Here is a 21484-nt window from a genome sequence, read left to right on the forward strand (position 1 = left end):
CAGCCTCTCCCACCACAGGAAAAAAAAAAAAAAACAAGGTAAGAAGAATGCCTTTAAAACTCAGCAATTTGTTTTAGGAATTTGTCTGACCTCTCCCAAAAAAGCAGGAGGTTCAGGAGTCCTCCATGGCCAGGACAGAACTGGGTTGTTTGGCTCATCTCTGAAGATCAGATCACACATCAGCTGGCAGAGGAGACGACCTGTGGGTTAAACACAGACTCCTAATGAGACAAAAGCAGGTTAATTAACAGTTTTCATCAACTCACTTCAATTTATTTTAACACGCTGCATTTCAGAAAGGTTAAAATATTTGTCAGATTTTGAATACAAATGAAAGCCCAGTGTGGCTAAAACAAAGCCACAGATCACATTTAAATCTGAGTAAATGCAGGGAGTGAGTGAGTTGATTGGGCATAAATCATAATTAACAAATTATTCTGCAGTGAGGCCCTGGCCCAGGGTGCCCAGAGAAGCTGTGGATGCTCCATCCCTGGAACTGGAATGATTTTGCCAGAATTTACATTTTACAATATTTTTTTTGCCATAATTTACAGTATTTAATCCACTTTAACTGCAATGCAGCACCTCAACTTTCACACAGAAGAACAGGCTGGGAAGGAGGAATGTGGTATTTTATAGGAAATAATTTGAATCACTGTGCTGGACAAAAGGCCAGGTTGGGCAGGGCTGGGAGCAAAGTGGGATAGTGGAAGGTGCTCCCTTCCAACTCAGGATATTCTCTCTCATCCCAGCCCTGGTGTCTGAGAGCTCAGGGGCCATAGCTCAGTTCCTGCAGCTCTGAGTGCCTCTGCAGGGCACTCACCACAACTTCAGGTCTGTCTCCTTGAGCTTTCACTTCTGTGGAGCTCCTCTGGTTGGCAGGAAATGGAACAGGACAGCTGCACTCCACATTTTAAGCTGTGCTTAGTGTTCTCCTCCTTGCTGAGGGAGATCCTGGCTTCTGAGCCTGCACTAAGGGATGAATTTGGTCTTTATCCCAGAGGAGGGCACAGAGAGCTTGTCCTTCTTTCCAAGCATGCAGTGGGATGAACTTCCAGGCAGGATTTCCATGGGAATTCCACAATTCCTGGGTGAATCAGGGTGATACCCAAAGGGAAAGCAGTAAACCAGAAAACTTGAGGTTGTTGTAGCAGTAAAATAGAAAGCTGAGGTTGCTGTAGCAGAGGTTGTTGTAGCTATAGAACAAAGCTGAGGTTGTAGCAGTAAAACAAACACAAAGCTGAGGTTGTTGTAGCAATAGAACACAAAGCTGAGGTTGTTGTAGCTGAGGTTGTTGTAGCAGTAGAACACAAAGCTGAGGTTGTTGTATCAGTAAAACAAACACAAAGCTGAGGCTGTTGTAGCAGAGGTTGTAGCAGTAAAAGCAACACAAAGCTGAGGTTGTTGTAGCAGAGGTTGTTGTAGCAGTAGAACACAAAGCTGAGGCTGTTATAGCAGTAAAACAGACACAAAGCTGATGTTGTTGTAGCTGAGGCTGTTGTAGGAGTAGAACAAAGCTGAGGCTGTTGTAGCAGAGGTTGTTGTAGCAGTAAAAGAAACACAAAGCTGAGGCTGTTGTAGCAGAGGCTGTTATAGCAGCAGAACAAAGCTGAGGCTGTTGTAGCAGAGGTTGTTGTAGCAGTAAAAGAAACACAAAGCTGAGGTTGTTGTAGCAGAGGTTGTTGTAGCAGTAGAACAAAGCTGAGGTTGTAGCAGTAGAACACAAAGCTGAGGCTGTTATAGCAGTAAAACAAACACAAAGCTGATGTTGTTGTAGCTGAGGTTGTTGTAGCTGAGGCTGTTGTAGCAGTAGAACAAAGCTGAGGCTGTTGTAGCAGTAAAACAAACACAAGCTGAGGCTGTTGTAGCACGTGGTGCTGCTGTGGCACTGGGGAAGGTGTCCCCAGAGCCACCTCTCCCCAGCTGTCAGGAATTCAGCGTGATGGGATGGGGGAGATGATGATCTGAACGTGACTGGAGATCTCTGCCTCAGCTGGGGATGGAGGAAGCAGCGTGGGAGAATAAAGCAAAAGAACTTTATATCCCTGAAATCACTGACTCGCAGCAGACTGGCCCGAGGGTGATGTTTTTAACATCAAAGAGACAGAGGAAGTGTTCAGAGAGCACGTTTGGTAGGAGGAGGAGGTGTGAGAGTGTTGCAGGCAAGGATCTGGGCCAGTGTTTGGGGACATCCCAGCCCTGCTGAGCATTTTCTCAGGAGCACTTTTGGAAGCAGCTCAGCAGAGCCCAGCACCCGAGGACTTGAGCTGATGGGAGCTGTTCTCCCTGAGCCTGGATTGCCAGCAGGTCACCCAGAGTTACTGTCAGGTGATGAAAGGCAGGTGGCAGCCAGACAAAGCCTGGGACAGGTCAGGGGTGTCTGCAGCACTGCTGCACCAGAGGGAGGAGGTGCTTCAATATCAGGGATTCCTGCCTCCTGGTTTTCCTTTTATTTAGTGCAAGGTTATGAGCAATCCCATCAGAGATCACATGGAGACAGGAGTCTCCTGTCCTTATCCCAAAATACCAGTGTTCCTGACTCAGAAGCAGGTGGGCTCTGAAATACATGGAATTTCATCACTGAACTGACTTGCCATGGTTTGGGTTGGTTGTCCCTAGCTCTGTCAGTCACACACACACTTGGAATATGAATTTTGCTTTCATTTGAAGTTTTGAAGTGGGCCATGAAGAACCAATCCAATTTGTAGGGTTTAGCACTGTGTTTTCTTCCAGGTTTGTTGTGAATACAGAGTTTATTTAGGAAATCAGCAGTATTTCAGCAGTGAAAATTTCAGTTGCCATCCTAGGGGCACAGTAAAAAGTCTGTGTAAAAATCCATTAGTCCTGGGAGCTAACCTGAGCAGTTGACAATGAAATCATTCCCTGCAGGAGAGAGCTGTGCTGGTGCTCACAGGGGTCCCAGCACGAGGGAAGAGAAGAGAACCTTGACTCCATGGCTCAGAAGGCTGATTTATTATTTTATGATATATATGATATTAAAGGAAAATAATACACTAAAACTAGACTAAAAGAATAGAAGAAAGGATTTCACCAGAAGGCTAGGAAAGGAAGGGAATGGAATGAGAATAAAATCTTGTGACTGACCAGAGAGTCTGAGACAGCTGGACTGGGATTGGCCATTAATTAAAACAACCACATGAGGTTAATTAAAGATGCACCTGGTGCATTCCACAGCAGCAGATAATCATTGTTTGCATTTCATTTCTGAGGCCTCTCAGCTCCTCAGGAGAAAAAAAATCCAAAGGAAAGGATTTTTGATAAAATGTGTCTGTGACAGAGAGCCACGGGTGGAAGTGTCTGGGAGAAAACCCCAGCCCATGGCTGAGCCCAGCCCTGGACAGGCTGAGGGGAGAGGTGGAGCTGCTGCTCCTCCACTTCCCTGTGAGTGTGTCTTTGCAGGCTGGCTCTCGGAATTATTTACATAGGAAAAACTGGATAATTTGAGGCAGAATGCCACAGAAGAGCAGAAATGTCAGGGACACTTTTTAATGATGCTCTGTGGGGAAGATTCATTCGGCAGAGGAGGCGCTGAGGATTTTGAGCAAGTTCTAATGAGGAGCAGTCTGGGGGGTTGTTGTTTTCATTTCACCTGTGATCCTGCCTGCACCCTGCCCCTGCCATCAGCAGCAGGCAGCAAAGCAGGAGCACAGCCCCCAGAAAGGCAGGTTTGTCTCCTCTCTGTGCCTCTAATTAGAATGAGTCACTTCCTTAGGAGGGAGCACAGGGCATCCCGAGCCAATCTCATCTTCAGCAGGAAACAAATGAGACCTGCTTGGCCCAGGGAATTCTGTTCCAGTGTTTGTTTGGTGGGTTCTGCTCTCCCTGCCATGGGGTTTGTTCTCTAACAGGTGTTTGGGCGTCAGGCTCGCTCACGCTGCTGTGAGCAAGGAAAAGTTCATCTTAAATAAAAATATCTGCTCTGCACTGTGGTGCAGGGAGACAAAACAGTTTCTAATGAAGGCCTGATCCATTTTATAGGCTGGGCAAGTAAGGCAGCAGAGACTTTTAATGACTTGCTCGAGGTCAGACAGAAAGTGAGGAGGAAAACTCATTTTATTCCCAATTACTCCAAGTCTGTGCCCACACTGGAGCAACCTTCCTCTGCATTTGGCACTCTTCCTCCTCTTTTGTTTATCTAATCCTCTTTTTGATGGAATTGCTGAGCTTAGTGGTTCCCATCTGGCTGTGACTCCAGGTCCCAGTGTTCAGGCTGGTGTTGGAGGGGCTGGGTCCCTGCTGTGCCCCCCATGGGAGCTGGGACACACTCCCTGTGGGATCAGAGCTAAAACCACCCCCTGCTTCTGCTTCCTGTGCCTCCTGGTGCCTGGCTCAGCTCCTTGGAGCATCCTGAGGTTTGCAGCTGTTGGGTTTTGACTTCACCTTGTAGGTACTTTTGGATAATGTGTATTTGCCACGAGTTAAAAGGGAATAGTAAAAAAAGGAAAAAGAGTAGAAAAATAGTAAAGCTGGTGCTGGTTTTAGGTGCTCCCCTCCAGATGAACGTCGTGGGCTTGATAAATGTCCTGGACACCCAGCCTGGCTTATCCCAAGGCAGGGATGACACACCAAGCCTTGATCTGTGTGACATTAAGGATGGTTAAGCTGGGATCATTCACTGGGGAGCTGGAAAGTCCAGCCAGGGATTTTCTGGCTGTTCCCTAAGTTTGACAGCTCAAGAGGAATCTGCTCCTAATGACTCTTAATTTGGGATGTATTCTGGCACAGCAGCTAATTCCAAACAGCTTTGTGCTGATGAGGAGGGTGGGTAAGAGGCACAGAATTCATTTGGGAAGGCCCAAAATACACATTTGTGTTTAGAAATGCAAGGGCTGTGGCAGTCACTCTGTGATTCTGCAGTGTGAGTGCCTGGACGTTGTCTTTTTGCTGCTCTGCTGCCTCCTGAAGTTTTTGATTTATGATCATCACTATTAAAACCCTGTAAAAACACCATAAAAGAGCCAACCCCAGAGGGTGAGCTGCTGCAAGGGGCAGAATGTTGTTGGGCACCGTGTCCCTGGGCTCCCTGGAATTCCACCTGCACAATTCCCCTGGTGAGTGGCACAAGGAGAGCAGTGACTGATCCCTGAGTGACTTGCAATTTATCTCAGATTAGCCATGATTCCCTCTGTATCTGATTAACCTTCTCTGCCAGGTGCTCATCATTTCTGCAGTGACAGGAGATTATTCCACACTTGAAAAGACAGATCTCAGCTTGTCCCAGTCGATGGCCCACAAAAGGTGACACCTTGAGTTCCCCAGGTTATGCACAGAGATTGTCACCAAGGCCTGGGTCGTTTGTCACACGCAGAGATCTCACTGGAGGCAGCTCTGGAGTGAAGTGGGTTTTATTTCAGTCTGCAGAGCTGGAGGAGGATGTTTGAGGTTCCTGGTGTAATCAGGCTCTGTTGCATCCTGCTGCAAAGAGCAAGAACAAATTTCCCTGAGTGACAGGTTTGATTGTCATCTCCAGAGCCCATTACATGTGATTTGCTTTGTGACAATTGTGTGGAGAGAGCTTGATGTGATCAGATGGCACTGCACTGGGTAAAAGGGAGGTTAAAGTGGAGCACTGGGGGCTCTCCTCCCTCCCTGCACTCTCGTGGAGTGGATGTATTTTCAGATGTTTTGTCTCTGAATTTGCTCTATGGCACACCCCTCCCCAGCATCCCCCCTGCAGTTCCATTCTCTGTGTGTTTTCAGATTTAAATAACCTTCCTTTATGATTCAGCCACCCAGAAGTGCAGGTGGGCTGTGCAGAATGCAATCCCTGAGTGCCCACTCCCTCCTGGGCACTGGGGACACTCAGTCCTGCCAGGGAGACTCTGCCATCAGCCTTGGAGAGTTTTCCATCTGTGGGAAGCTCTTCAGTGGAGCTGAGGAGGAAACTTCTGCTCTTGGAAGGGACAGATCACAGGCAGCAACAGCCAAAGTCTCCTCCTACAACAACTTTCCCACCCTCACAGAAAATTCCAGCCAAAGGGGCTCAGGCTCCCAGCTGAAGTAATCCCGTGTCCCCACCCTGCTGGGGGAGACTTCAGCCAGACAAGATAAGGATCCTCCTTCAGCAAAGCAATTCCAGCAGGTCCTCAAGGCCCAGCTCAGCCCCTGTGCTGCTGAGCTGAGGCTGTGCTCTCCCAGGAAAGGTCAGATGTTCCATCCCTGCCTTCCCTAATCCCTGCTGAACACAGGGCCACGGCTCACTGCAGAGAGCACTGCTGCCCCATGGCATGGACACCTCTAATCACAAATATTTCTAAAATCAGAGCTAAGTGACTTTAGTCCCAGGCCTAAAGTCCCTTTTCAAAACTGAGAGTGTCTGCTTTTAATAGGATTATACTTTATTAGGCTGAACTGCCACAGGACACACCAGAGGGTGGAAATGCTGCAGAATCTTCTGTTAGGAATGTGTGTAATAGCTGATTGCAGGGAAAAAAGGGATAAATTGGCATAAAAGGCAAGTGCCTGTTCCTGAAAGCATTTGTGTGACTCATCACAGCTCACAGGTGGGATATTTGAAAGGCCAAATACTGTAAATTCTTGACCTTTTCCCCATTTCTTTTTCATCTCCATTTTGGCCATGCCCCATGAAGTGCTCAGTCCATTCAGCTGTAATTTGCTCTGCTAATTCCTCCATGTGTTCAGTCCTTCACTGGGTTTTAATCTCTTTAATTCAGAGTTGTATTTGCCTCTCTCCTGCACTCTCTTCCTCTTTCCTCTCTCTGCTGACAGAGCACTCAAAGCTCCCACAAGTTTCACCAGTCAGGTCTCAGAGGCTTTTGACTTTATGGTCCTGGATAAGTATTTCATTCACAAACAGAAAGGAAAAAAAAATAGAGCAAATTTGAGTATTTTCATGTATTGGACTTTGATTCTTTGGTTGCTCATAGAAACCACCTCCTCTAGGATTGATTTTTATTATCTCCAGACATGATTTGCCTTGGAATCAATACAATAATGCAAAATGTCATTGCAAATGGAGGACATTGATCTGAGATGCATTTATTAACTCCTGCTGATAAAAGCCAAAATGGAATTGGTGAACATGCTGGTATTCACAAAAAAAAAAAAAAAAAAAAGAGGAAAATGAGTCCCAAATGCTCGAGTTAGGGTTCATCTACAAGAAAAACACATCATAAAATCTTGTACTGGAAATGGTTTATGCAGATAAGGAGAAATATATCTGGATCTTTAACACTGTAACACTAATCTGAGAGAATTAGGTAATTAGCTGGTTAATCAAACTGGAATTCATTGCTTATCTGCCTAGGTCCTCACAAGGAATATCAGCAGTCAGGAGCATTTCCAACAGACCTTCCCTACTCAGGCAAAAGAGAGAATGGGAGAGGAACAGGTACTGCAGACCTCAGAGTAGGCTGAAGTTTGGACTTGATGATCTTGGACTCTTTTACAGCCTTAATTATGCCATGATTCTGTAGGATCTTGTACAGCAGTCCCATTCACTTCCCAGCAGCATGGAAGTGCAAACTGGGACGAAGGCAAGGCTGGAGAAAGTAAGGAAGGAGTAAGTCTTTGGAAAATTTCCTTTAGAAGCAGGACAGTCTGAGAGAGCTGCTGATCTGGGGGCTGTGCAGGGGAGTTTTGACTTCTTCAGGGTTTTTATTCTGGATAAATATCCTCACCTCCCATTGGATATCCTCACCTGCCCCTGGATATCCTCACCTGCAACAGGATATCCTCACCTCCCATTGGATATCCTCACCTGCCCCTGGATATCCTCACCTGCCCCTGGATATCCTCACCTGCCCCTGGATATCCTCACCTCCCATGGGATGGCCTCACCTGCACCTGGATATCCTCACCTCCCATGGGATATCCTCACCTGCACCTGGGTATCCTCACCTGCAACAGTTTCTAATGAAGGCCTGATCCATTTTATAGGCTGGGCAAGTAAGGCAGCAGAGACTTTTAATGACTTGCTCAAGGTCAGACAGAAAGTGAGGAGGAAAACTCATTTTATTCCCAATTACTCCAAGTCTGTGCCCACACTGGAGCAACCTTCCTCTTCATTTGGCACTCTTCCTCCTCTTTTGCTTATCTAATCCTCACCTGCCATTGGATATCCCTACCTGCCATTAGATATCCTCATGTGCCACTGGATATCCTCATCTGCCACTGGATATCCTCACCTGTACTTAGATGTCCTCACCTGGTATGGGATGTCTTCACCTGTTCCTGCATGTCCTCACCTGCAGGGCTGGGCTGGATCCTTCCCCTGGAGTGGCTCACCCAGCCCCGGGGCTGAGCCAAGCTGGGAATGGGATTCTGAGTCCACCTGGTCTGGGAAACCCCCCTGGTCAGTGGGGACTCTGCTGTGACACTTCTGGCACACAGTCGGTGACACTGTGTCTGGCCTCATTCCAAAGCTGCTCTGACCTACTTTTAAAGGGAAAAAAAAGGCATTTTCTGCGAGTGTCAGCCCCTCTGAGGTTTGTGTCACTCGTGTGCTGCCACTGCAGCCCGTGTCACGTCCTGCAGAGCTGCAGATGGATGTGACAGGCACAGCCCCGCGGGTGTGACAAGCAGAGCTGCTTTCCCTGAACAAATCCTCCCTCCCCATGGACACCTGATCCCTTGGGGGGGTTCCCTTGCAGATTGTGACCCCCCCAGGCCCTGCCCTCGGTCCTGCAGCCTGGGGGTGCAGCTGGACATGCATCCCAAAGTGCATCCCAGCATCCCAGAAGCGTCGGGAGATGCACTCGTGGCTGATGATGGGCAGCTGATAAAGGAGAGAAGGGAAGCAATCTCAGCCTTCCCACAGATAGCAGGTGATGCTCAGCTCCCTTTCTTCCAAAGAAGAAAGAAAACTTGTTTAAAATCTCTTGTAGGATAAAGCGAATCCAGTTATTCAGCCAGACCCGAGTTCTGGCACTGCTGGGGAAGCCGAGGGAGGTGAGGCAGGAAATTCGGGATTTCAGGTGGGACTGAAGGAGGTGACACGAGCTGGGGTGACCTCGGTGCCCCCAGCAGGGAGGGCTGGGCACTCAGAGCTGCGCTGCTGTGGCCAGCAGGGTTTGCTCCAGTCCCCAGCAGCTCTCGGGCTGCTCGGAGCCGCTGGAAGAACCACGGAAAACTGGGAAGTGCCACCTCTGTCCCAGCGAGAGCATCCTCCCGAGAGTGCTGGTGGGGGAGGCAAGCAGGGAGGGAGCGCTGCTGTTCCCGAGCCTTCAGTGACACCTACAGACTGTCCCTGCCAGTGTCACATCCAGCTGTGCTCCTGCCACCCCAGGGATGCTCCAGGCCGGGCTCGGGTCGGAGGGCAGCAGGAATTCCCATGGAAAGGTTCCTCCAGCTGCCCAGAGGGATTTAACAGATGTGTGCACCTGGGGACCGTGGTGAGGAGTGGTGGTGACCATTCCATTGGACTTGGTGACCTTAAAAGTTCTTTTCCAACCTGACTGACTCCAGGATTCCAGGATTCCCTGAAAGCTGCAGGTGTTTTTGGAAGCACCAGGCACTCACAGTTCCTGCAGGAGCTGTGCTGAGCTGCCCTGGCCTCCAGCAAACACCCATTTCTTGATATCATTTATATAAATCTCAGAATTCTATTATATTTCTATATTTCTGTATTTCTACATTTCTGTATTTCTATTCTGTACTCTCTATTACAGGTTTATATAAACCTATAATGTTCTAACTATATAAACTTATAATATTCTAACTGTATTCTAGAATATAAATATTCCATGAAGAATATTTAATATATATCTAATATATTCTACAATGTAATTGTATAGAATTCTGGAATACAAATTACATATCAGAATTCTTTATTCTAGAATCTATTCTGTATTCTAAAAGTCTATACAATTATATCTTCTATTCTATATATTATATATTTATTATATATATTTATATATTTATATAAATATATGTAATATATAGTATATATAAAATAACATATAATATATCTATCATATATAATAATATATATAATAAATATATTATATATACTTATATAAATATAAAATGTTTATATAAATTATTTCTTTTATATATTATATATCTATATATTTATAGCCTTTATATTCTTCATTCCTTTCATGTTTATAAACACCTGAGAAATATTTTATGTATGAATTCATTGAATAATTAAGTGTCATGACAGTTGTTCTAAGAGTTCCTCTGCTTGGTCAGAAGTGAACACAAAGTACAGATGAATTTAACTTGTCCAAGATAACACAGCCAAGCCCCTGAGGACTTGATCTGAAATCTCTCCAGACAGCAACAAAATCTTTCTCACCACCTCCTGCAGGCTTTTGATAAGCTGAAAATCCAGGAACAGCTCTGCCCCCCCTGGATTTCCTGGAGCAGTTCTGCCCAGTCCATGTCTGTGCTGCTGTATCTTTATTATTTTAGCACAGAATTAAGCAGCTGGGCAAGAGGCTGAGGAAGAAGTTGTTGAGATTTTGGTGTCAGGTACCAGAGATTGAATAATGCTGGTATTATTTTAGCATGACAGCTGTGCAGAGTAGATTTTTGGAATAAGCAAAAATATCTATCTCTGTATGATATTCAGACTTTTGGTCTCATTGTTAAGCAATATTTTTTCTCCTTTTCATTTCCTCTGAGGCCCTGTAGAAAAAATTGCTGCATTTTTGTCAACAGAAATGGAAGAGAAATGTTAACTTTAGAGGCAGAGGGAATTCAGGGGCACAGACGAGGAGCTGGAGTCTGCATAATGTGTCATGGCTCATCTGTCTGTGCCACCACTGCTCACTCTGGGCTGAAAAACAGACAATTAAAGCAGTGCCAGAGGAGCTGTGGGAGGGGGATCAGTCCTGAAGGAGGGTGGGGCTGCTGCCTGTGCTTGACAGGGACCCTGCTACGTCACACATCCAGGTCTGGGGCTTCCCTTTGGAAAGGTCCTGGTCAGGGCCCTCCCTTCTGCTTCAGACCCTGAAATGCCCCTGTCTGGCACCACACCAAGTCTGGGTTCCGGGCTGTGGGAGGTTCTGCTGGGATCACTCAGCATTATCTTTACTCTTTGTGGGCTTAGGTTAGGGTTAGGCTTAGGCTTAGGGTTAGGGTTTCCCAAGGAAAGGATGTGAGATGTGGAGCCACCCATCAGGGAGTGTGGCCAGTTCTCAGTAAATACAAGAATAATCTCTTGCCTTCCCAGCTATGGCCAGATTAAAAACTCCTGGCTTTAATACAACCTTTTTATTCCAGTTTTGGAGATTTTACATTTAATTTAGGAACAGCAGAACAGCTTTTTGATAACCATGGTGAACAATGTATGTGCGAAGGGAGAAGATTCAAATAAGAGACTCTCTGATAAAAAGTTTTAATTGAGCCTTTCAGATCTGCTGCACTCTTTTCCAGCCTTTTCTTTCCTCCTTCTTCATCAGGATGGTGGCTGGAAGGGGATTCTGGAGCATTTATTAAGTTTATTATTTTTAATCCAACAACTAGAGAAAGGATAAACCCAAAGATGGAATAATTCACTTGTTGATTTAAGGACCTTGCTCAGGGGTCACTGCTTAGGATCTCTCTCAGCCCTACAATGTCTCTGCTCCTCAGGAGAACAAGAACAATCCTTTTATTTTCTCTTTCTTTGCTGTTTGTAGATCCAACCCGGGTGATGGTGTCCCCTTTCAGCATGGATGTCACAGTTGGAGAAAGCATTGTCCTGCCCTGTCAGGTGTCCCACGACCACTCCCTGGACATCGTGTTCACCTGGTCATTCAATGGGCACCTGATAGACTTCCAGAAAGATGGGGACCACTTTGAAAGGGTGGGAGGGGTAAGTGTTAAACCTGACAAGGTGGGTCATGCAGAGAAGGTTGCTAACACAAGGAACTGGATGAAGGCAGCCAGAAAAAGGAGGGAAGAAATGGAAAATTTTCAGCAGAGGCAGAAAACTGGGAAGGGTTTTGCACGTTGCTCTGAGGGAGGTTTTAGAGAGCAACAGGTCTCAGGCATGGTGGCAGCTCGTGGTTGCATTTGTCAGGAGAGAAATTTAATGCTGAAAGGAAAAGCAGATACAATTTTCAAGCCTTCCTCTTATCCCTGTAAAAAAAAAAAAGAAGAATCATTAAAAGAAGAGCTGACAGATTGATGCACAGGGCTCACAGCAGCAGCCATGGTTTTTGGGGGTGACTGCTCCTGTTGTGGCCCACAGAGCTAAAATTACAAACTTTATTAATATTCCTCAGTCCAAAGGCCACAGCCACGAGGCTTCCCTGAGATTTCCAATGCATCAAATGCTTTGTGTCTGGAGAGAAACTGAGAGAGGTCCTCAGCATCCACTGCATCCAGAAACCTAATTAGTTCTATTCAACAGTTAATCAGACATGCACTTGGCATTTGGAAAACAAATTACTGCTGCTGTGTGATGCAAGATTTCCTCAGAGAGTGCTGCTCCCGTGATCTTCAGCACAAAACTGCTGGGCAATCAAATTGCTGGCTGGGACACAAAGCCATGAAACTGCTGCTGCTCTCTCCAAATTTGGGCTGGGCTTCCCTTGCAGGAGAGATGGAGACACAAGTTGGGCCTCTGGATGGCAGAGAGGGTTAAAACTGGATATCCAGAGAGAAAAAGGAGCAAAAGTGCTTAACAGCCCCCAGCCCTGCTCCTTGGAGGAGCCAGGATTTTTGGGATGCTCCCTCTCCTACCTTCCAGGCAGACTCCTATCCTTTCAACAGCCCGTGGCTCGTGCTGCTGATGTTTCCATCAGCCAGCATAAAGTAAATCCATTAGTCACAGTGTCCTTCACGTGATAATGATGTTTAGGGCTCATTAAAAAGTAATTGTAACCACTTTTCCCTACTTTATCAGCAGGATTCAGCTGGTGATTTGATGATCAGGAGCATCCAGCTGAAGCACGCAGGGAAATACGTCTGCATGGTGCAAACAAGTGTGGACAAGCTCTCAGCTGCTGCAGACCTGATTGTAAGAGGTATTTGAATTTTGCTGCTGTTGTTGGTGGTGTTGTAGAATTTTTTTTTTTTTTCCCTGCCTTCTGCAATCCCTGGGCTCAGAGACAGCCCAGCATCTTGTAATTAATCTGAGAAAAAAGCTCTGAGTACACGCTGGGGTTCACAGCATCAGCCAGAGCGTGTGAAGTGTTTCAGATGCTCCCAGAACAGAGCCAGCCCTGGTGCCTGTCTGTCCTGAATGCCAGCCCTGCAGCCCCTGAGCTCCTTGTGCCACCACCTGTGCAGCAGGAGCAGCATCCAGCTATTGGCAGCATTTCTGCCAAGCAGCTAAATCAGGTTTATTCTTTTATAGAATATTCTTTAATAGAATAAACCTGATTCAGTGACTTCACTGATTTACTGAGATCTCTTCATTACCATGCACAGGGGCTGTGTAAGTTTGACTTTACCAGAGCTGTAATGAATTACCCTGAGTCTGTGCCCTTATAAGAAATTTGATTTATATTTTCCTGCTTCTTATCTTTGGGGAAGGCAAACTTGGGTGCTGCTCTGTCCCTGCTACCCTTGGTTCTCATAAACAGGAGGAATATTAAGTTCTCACAGGAAAATGACACTTGATGGTGATGAAAGTACTGATCTTGTCACTCCCTAAAAACACCAGGGGTGTTAAAACACTGGCACAGGTGCCCAGAGCAGCTGGACTGCCCCTGGATCCCTGGCAGTGCCCAAGGCCGGGCTGGATGGGGTTTGGAGCAGCCTGGGCCAGTGGGAGGTGTCCCTGCCATGGCAGGGGTGGGACAGGATGGGATTTGAGGTCCCTTGTGTGACTCTCTGAGATGGGCACAGACTGAGCCCAGGCCCCACTGGGCCAGCAGTGGCCACGGGATGGAGCAGAGGGGTCTCTCTCTCTCCCTGCCTGCTGTTCCCAGCAGAGCTCCAGTGCTTAAAACCACCCCAGCAGTGAGGCACAACACCCTGCTCTGCCCCCCCAGTGCCTCCCAGCCAGGCAGGCAGAGCTGGAGCTGCCCCAGCTGCTCTGTCCCCTCCATCCCCAGGAGAGTTGGAACCCAGGAAATTCCTCTGGCTGTCCTGGATGGCTCCAGCCCCTGCCTGGGGGGTTCAGAGACCCTGGCACACAGCCCAAGACCCCTGTACCTCTGAGCTTGACCCATGGAGTAAATTACCAACCTTTATATGAAGAATTACCAGTCAAGAGAGTTAAGTAGAATAATAGTTAGTTTGTCACAGGGTGAAAAACAGATTTTTGGAGGTTTTAGAATGGGGCATGGGGTCCCAAGATGGAGGAATTTGGGTGTGCCCTGTCCCTCTTCTTTCTTCTTCCTAGCCCCATCTTCTGGGTGATGCTGGCACTTTTGGATTGGTTTAAGGTAGAAGCTCACTGTCTAACACAGGTGATAGGTATTGGAAGTTATGGTAAATAATCTACACGTAGTTTTTAGTATAAAAGATAACACCAGTGTGCCTCAACCCCACCTGCCAGACAGACCTCAGCAGGTCAGAGAAAGAATGTTAGAGATAAGAAACAATAAACAGCCTTGAGAAGGAGAACAGAAAAATCCTGACTCCTTCTTTGGCCGGGCTGGGAAAAAAGAGACTTGTGCATGTCTCAGGGTCACTGTGACCAGCAGCGATTCTGAGACACGAGGGGAAGGTGAACCCAGCCCTTCCTCCTCCAGCCACTCAACTCTCCTGCACCCCCCAGGTCCCCCGGGCCCCCCCGAGGCCGTGACCATCGAGGAGGTGACAGACAGCACGGCCCAGCTGTCCTGGAGGCCGGGGGCAGACAACCACAGCCCCATCACCATGTACGTGGTGCAGGCGCGCACGCCCTTCTCGGTGGGCTGGCAGGCAGTGAGCACAGGTAAGGCAGCCTGGGGAACCCACCTGGGGGACACACCCAGGGGCTGCAGGGAGGGACAGCAGGCTGCTGCTTGGGGCAGCTGGATTGCCACCATGACATCTCCTGAAAAATCCCTTCATCAGGGTTTTGTCTCCTGAGAAGCGCAGAAGCCTCAGAAGAGAAATGTCGATAATAATTATCAAAAATAACAATAAATATAAACAATAATTATAACACTATTAATATAAACAATCATTATAAACAATAGAATAATTATCTGATTGCTTGGGATGTGGTCTGGAGGTTGCTCACCAACAGGTGCAGCTTTGATTGGTTCCATGGGAATTCTTTTAATTAATGACCAATCCCAGTCCAGCTGTGTCAGGACTCTGGTCAGTCAAGAGCTTTTATTTTTCACTCCTTTCCAGCCTTCTGATGTCTCCTTTCTCTTTCTTTAGTATAGTTTTAGTATATCATTTCTATAATATAATATAATACAATACTATTATATTATATTATATTATATTATATTATATTATATTATATTATATTATATTATATTATATTATATTATATTATATTATATTTATTATATTATATTATATTATATTATATTATATTATATTATATTATATTATATTATATTATATTATATTATATTATATTATATTGTATTATATTATATTATATTATATTTATTTTATTATATATCAGCCTTCTGAGAACTTGGAGTCAGATTCTCATCTCTCACCTCATGCTGGGGACCCTCCCAACAACACAACAGAGGATCACTGGATTTTTATTTATTTAGCTCACACTGGGTGTTGTGTTTGAATCTGACTGGCCAATGATCTCTCAAAACTCAGTTTATTGGTTGGTAATGGCTAGGGTACATGCTTATCAAACTTTTCTCTTTTTAGATAGTTTATCTTTTTTTTGTTTCACAGATTCTCACGGGATAGACTTTTAATTTTTATAGGTGTACATTTTGTAAGAATAGACTGTTTCTATTTCTATTTTTTTCCTAATTTTTTGTTTCTTTCTATTCTTTCATAAGAATAGATTGTTATGTAAACAGATTTTCATTTTTATAATTTTTTTTGTAAGGGAATAAGTAGATTTTCAGTGTTACAGGATTCTATTCTTATGACATCTGCCAGGTTTCTCACAGGAACTTATCAGGCTAGCTATTAGTTCAGCTGAAGTAATAAGGCCTGATTTTACAAGGCCTTTCTTTTATAAGACTTTTACCTGTATGTGACACCTCAGCACCCACCCAGGGCTGCTTTGGGCCAGCTCTGGCCCCTGGAGTGAAAAGCAATTTCCCTGGCTGCAGAGCACTGCTATTATTGAGTAGTTTCAGGTTTGGCAACCCAAAGATTTAGGGTGCAGCCAGTGCCATTACTCACCCATTTTTCTCATGAATGTTTAAGGGAAAACAGAATGAATTCCCATCTCTTGTTGCCATGCTGGAGATATACAGCAGTAATTGTGGTCTATAAAGACATCCCTCAGGGACAGACCGTGTCATCCAGCTTGTCTTTCAGGAGAATTATTTTCCTGATAGAGGGAAAAATCCCGTGATGTGATTGCTCATTCCGTCACTGGTTAATTTTGCTCCAGTAGCCATTAAACAGAGACAACAGTTTAATTATTCATTTGTTTCAAAAAGACAAAAATAAAGACCCTCCAAACCTGTTGTCTTGACACTTTGTTTCCAAACTGTGGCAATTTTGGAGAAACTCTTTAATTGCAGGAATTTCTGGGCTAAAAGCACCGGAGTTTAATGCTGCCTCTTGCACTTCTTTGCAGTTGGCAAAATGCTGGCAAGATGAGAGAAAATTTACCAATCCTTCTTGGTACTTATGTTAAACCCTCACCTCTAAAGAAATGAGATTTCCCCGTGCCTTTCTCCCAGCACTATTTCAATATTTAATGTCCTTGCACCCCAGTTCCAGTGATCATTGATGGCAGGACGTTCACAGCCACAGTGGTGGGGCTGAACCCCTGGGTGGAGTCCAGTTCACTTCTTTGCAGTTGGCAAAATGCTAGAAAAATGAGAGAAAATTTATCTATCCTTTTGTTAAGCCCTCACTTTTAAGGAAGTGAGATTTCTCTGTGCTTTTTCCCAGCAGTATTTCAATATTGATATTTAATGTCCTTGCACCCCAGTTCCAGAGATCACGGTGGTGGGGCTGAACCCCTGGGTGGAGTCCAGTTCACTTCTTTGCAGTTGGCAAAATGCTGGAAAATTAGAGAAAATGTATCTATCCTTCTGTTAAGCCCTCACTTTTAAGGAAGTGAGATTTCTCTGTGCTTTTTCCCAGCAGTATTTCAATATTTAATGTCCTTGCACCCCAGTTCCCGAGGTCATTGACGGCAGGACGTTCACAGCCACGGTGGTGGGGCTGAACCCCTGGGTGGAGTACGAGTTCAGGGTGGTGGCTGCCAACCTCATCGGCATCGGGGAGCCCAGCAGGCCCTCTGAGAAGAGAAGGACTGAGGAGGCTCGTAAGTGGGGCCGGGCAGAGGGGCTGAGGGGGAATCTTTGTGCAATGAATGCCAGGAGAGCCCCCGGGTGTGGCTGCAGGAGCGTCGGGGGTAGGACGGTGGGGATGGATGGAGACAAGAGATCTCTGAAGCCAGGTCATGGAATTTGGGTTTATTGCAAAGGGTGTGGGGGCAGGACCCTGCTGGGAGCAGTATAGAGAAGTAAAGAGAGTGGGAAAGAGGATGAGAGAGAGAGTAAAAGGGGCTAAGAGTGTAAAAGGGTAAGAGGTCAAGGTTCTCATTGCAATACAATAAATCTTCTGTGCTGAATGTTCTAATTCTCACTCACCAATCCAGTCCAAGATGCAAATCCTACAGCATTTACATACAGCCTATAAGAATCATTACATGACCATACTGTGTTACATTTAAAACCTAAAAACTCCTCTTTGGGCCCTTCTGCCAGGCCAGCAGGGTCTGCTCTGCCCCTTGGAGCTGCCTGCAAGCAGAGGGTATTGTTCCATCACAAGGGGATTACCTTCAGCCAGCCACACCACTGTTTTCCAGGTGTTCAGTAACTGAGGGATCTCAAAGCTTGCTTTCATTTCAATCTTGCTTATAGTTTCCATATTCTCAAAATCTTTTGCCAGGCAATCATATTTATAAGGCTTTGCTGTTTCATCTTCCCCAACAGTGGGGAAGCCCTGGCAGGTGGCTCCTCTGTTCCACAGAAGAACCAAATATGAAACAGGAAAATAAATAAAAGACCTTTTTAAATGGAGGACAAATGTTTAAACTGAGCAATTAGAGATTGGATACACAAGTTAATTGACATACTTTTAATATACTCTTGTTGACATACTTTTAATGTGCTGTTTGCCATGGCAAATTAGTCATTTAACAGCTCCTGGCCCCAGCAGGGGAAGGCCAGCAGTGTCCTGTTGCTGCACAGCTCTGCTCCATCTCCACGTGGGTTTTGGGTTCCAAGGCTGTCACATCCATCTTCTGCATTTCTCTTTTTGCAGTCCCTGAGGTGACCCCAGCTAATGTCAGTGGAGGTGGAGGCAGCAAGTCTGAGCTGGTCATTACCTGGGAGGTGAGTCTCACTGAGCCAGCCCCAGCCTTCTGTGGATTTCAAAGGGTTGGCAGTTAAAAAGCCCAGATTGTGTGATAAAAACAGGCCAGCTGGTCAGAGGGAGCTGAAGGATGGGCCAACCCCATTCCCAGGGAAGTGGGGAGCAGCGACCATGGGGAGCAGGGACCATGGGGAGCAGGATTTGCCACCAGCTCAGCTCCCCCTGACTCCCAGCACATCCACATGGCAAAATGTGGATAGCCAGGAGCCACCCGAGGGATAAAACAGGCTTGGAGCATCCTGACCTGGTGGGGAATTGCTGTGCTGGCTCCCAGTTCCTCCCTCCTCCTCCCTGAGATATAAGGCAGCAAACAGCTCAGAGCCAGCACAAGGCATGCTGGCTCTCATTGCTGCTGATGGCAGCCAGTGAGAGGAGATGCAGAGAAGAGAAATGTTTAATATTCCTTAAGGCAGACGGGGTTAGAACTTTAGTCATTTGTCTGCTCATATTTTCGTGTTGTGATGCGATGCAGCTGGCATATTTCTCCTAATAATGAACTCCACTAGACATGCTAACGCTTCCATTTAGCACTATTTCTGACCAAGCTGGCAGAATGAATCGCCAGAGATATTTCTGAGGTTATTAAAAACCTATAAATGGGTTTTTGTCCTCACCACACAGCTCAATGTGCTAAATTTCCTCCTCTGTTGGACTAATTAGTTACGCTGTGTCTCCTAAAGATGCTGCAATATGTTTCAAAAACACACATGGCCAGAACATCAGCCATTGGTTCGAGATGTAATTTGCACAAAATATCATTTGTGTTTTGATAGAAGAGTGGTTTCACTCTTTTAAATGTCCAGAGGCTTTTTCTTTATGTGAGCCTTCCAGCACAGAGCAGGATGCAGTCACCAGCAGTAACCCGTGCTGAAGCTCCACAGGATCTCAGGGAGGGTGGCCCATAATTATGGATTGTTTTAATACTGGAACCTCTGGGTTTAGTGCAGCTTTCTAGGGGCTGCAAGCCTCAGAGTAGGAAGTGCCAGTGTGTCCAGGGTGTGTTCTTTGGGGCTTCGTGTGTGATCCCAAAGGTGTGAGAGCAGCTGCATGTGTGTTGGGACAGCAGGAACTGTGTCCTTGTGTCACCCCAGGAAACCTCAGCCTCTCCAGAAAGCCTAAAATTACATCAGCAATGGAGGCCCCATCCAGGCAGGGAAGGAAGGGAAATTAGCTTTAGGAGAAGTGTCTTCTGGAGGTGCTGCTTCCTGCTTCATGGGGCAGAAAGGCTCTGGTGCAGGCAGGATGGGGCGAATTCAGGTTGGATGTGATGTAGGACCTCCTGCACCTCCATCTCCAGTGCTGTGTACAGAATCCCAGAATCCCAGAATCACACAATCCCAGAATCACAGAATGCCAGAATCCCAGAATTACAGAATTACAGAATCCCAGAATTACAGAATCACCGAATTACTGAATCCCAGAATCCCAGAACCACAGAATTACTGAATCCCAGAATTACAGAATTACAGAATCACAGAATTACTGAATCCCAGAATCCCAGAATTATAGATTCCCAGAATCACAGAATTACTGAATCCCAGAATCACAGAATTATAGATTCCCAGAATCACAGAATTACTGAATCCCAGATTCACAGAATTACCGAATCCCGGAATCACACAATCCCAGAATCACAGAATGCCAGAATCCCAGAATTACAGAATTACTAAATCCCAGAATTACTAAATCCCAGAATAACAGAATTATAGAATCCCAGATTCACAGAATTACCAAATCCCAGAATCACACAATTGTAGAATCCCAGAATCCCAGAATCCCAGAACCTCAGAATCCCACAATCCCAGAATCCCAGATTCACAGAATCCCAGAACCTCAGAATCCCACAATCCCAGATTCACAGAATCCCAGAACCCCAGAATCCCACAATCCCAGAATCCCAGTATTACCTAGTTTGGCAAAGACCTCTGAGATCCCCCAGTCCAACCTCGGACCCAGAGGGATGCGCGGGTGCCGCCGGGGAGGTCCGTGTGTGCTGAAGCCACCGTTTGTCCCTGCCCCCAGACAGTGCCCGAGGAGCTGCAGAACGGGGGTGGCTTTGGCTACGTGGTGGCCTTCCGGCCGCTGGGCACGGTCAGCTGGATGCAGACGGTGGTGGCCTCGCCGGACGCGGCGCGCTACGTGTTCCGCAACGAGAGCCTGCCGCCCTTCTCGCCCTACGAGGTCAAGGTGGGCGTCTACAACAACAAGGGGGAAGGCTCCTTCAGCCCCGTCACCGTCGTCTACTCGGCAGAGGAAGGTAGAGATGAGCCCTCCCCACCTCCTCTCCTTCCCCTCATGTGTTGGTTTTCTTCGTTTTCACAGAGGGGGGGAATTGAGAGGTGTTTTAAAAGATTTTATTTTATTGTCGGTCTCGATGAAGGGTGGGGCATTAGAGGTGTAACACTTAACGTTGTTCTGTTAGAAGCTAACCTGTTTCTTGGTATGGTATTTCATAACTGCTTTTCAGCCTCTTGGCTTTTGCCACACTGTCATGGACATATTTTATGAAAAATCCTTTCATTAGGATTTTTTTCCTCCTGTGAAGCTGAGAAGCCTCAGAGGAAGGAAAAACAATGATTAATCTGCTGCTCTGGAATGCACCAGGTGCATCTTTGATTGGTCCATGTGGTTGTTTTTACTTGATGACCAATCCCAGTCCAGCTGTCTCAGACTCTCTGGTCAGTCACAAGATTTTATTATCATTCCTTTCCATTCCCTTCCTTTCCTAGCCTTCTGATGAAATCCTTTCTTCTATTCTTTTAGTATAGTTTTAATATATCATTTTCTTTTAATATCATATATATCATAAAATAATAAATCAGCCTTCTGAGACATGGAGTCAAGGTTCTCTTCCCTCATCCTGGGACCCCTGTGAACACCACCACACCACACAAGGCTGCTATTACTTCTAGTACTAATCACCTATATTTTTATCCACATGATCTTGCTATAATGCATCTTTCACAGTTCTAATTCTCTAAAATATCTGGTCTTTTTGCAAGGCCAGATTTTAAAACTTGTTGAAACTTGGTTTTAATTTAATCCCTCTCTCAACAATGTTATCTCTATTTTCTGG

The 21484-nt window shown here is 46.0% G+C and overlaps 1 protein-coding gene across 1 annotated transcript in view; it reads left to right on the forward strand.

Annotated features, from left to right (window-relative positions):
- Positions 1-21484, forward strand: part of LOC132332460 (contactin-4) — a 278899-nt gene that overhangs the window by 250380 nt on the left and 7035 nt on the right. Inside the window, exons 14-19 of the mRNA XM_059856845.1 lie at positions 11610-11785; positions 12821-12941; positions 14645-14803; positions 17144-17293; positions 18298-18368; positions 20431-20665. Coding sequence (XP_059712828.1) covers positions 11610-11785; positions 12821-12941; positions 14645-14803; positions 17144-17293; positions 18298-18368; positions 20431-20665 — 912 coding nt within the window. The remainder of the gene's footprint in view (positions 1-11609; positions 11786-12820; positions 12942-14644; positions 14804-17143; positions 17294-18297; positions 18369-20430; positions 20666-21484) is intronic.

This window comes from Haemorhous mexicanus, chromosome 11, assembly GCF_027477595.1.
Source record: "Haemorhous mexicanus isolate bHaeMex1 chromosome 11, bHaeMex1.pri, whole genome shotgun sequence".
Taxonomy (NCBI): domain Eukaryota; kingdom Metazoa; phylum Chordata; class Aves; order Passeriformes; family Fringillidae; genus Haemorhous; species Haemorhous mexicanus.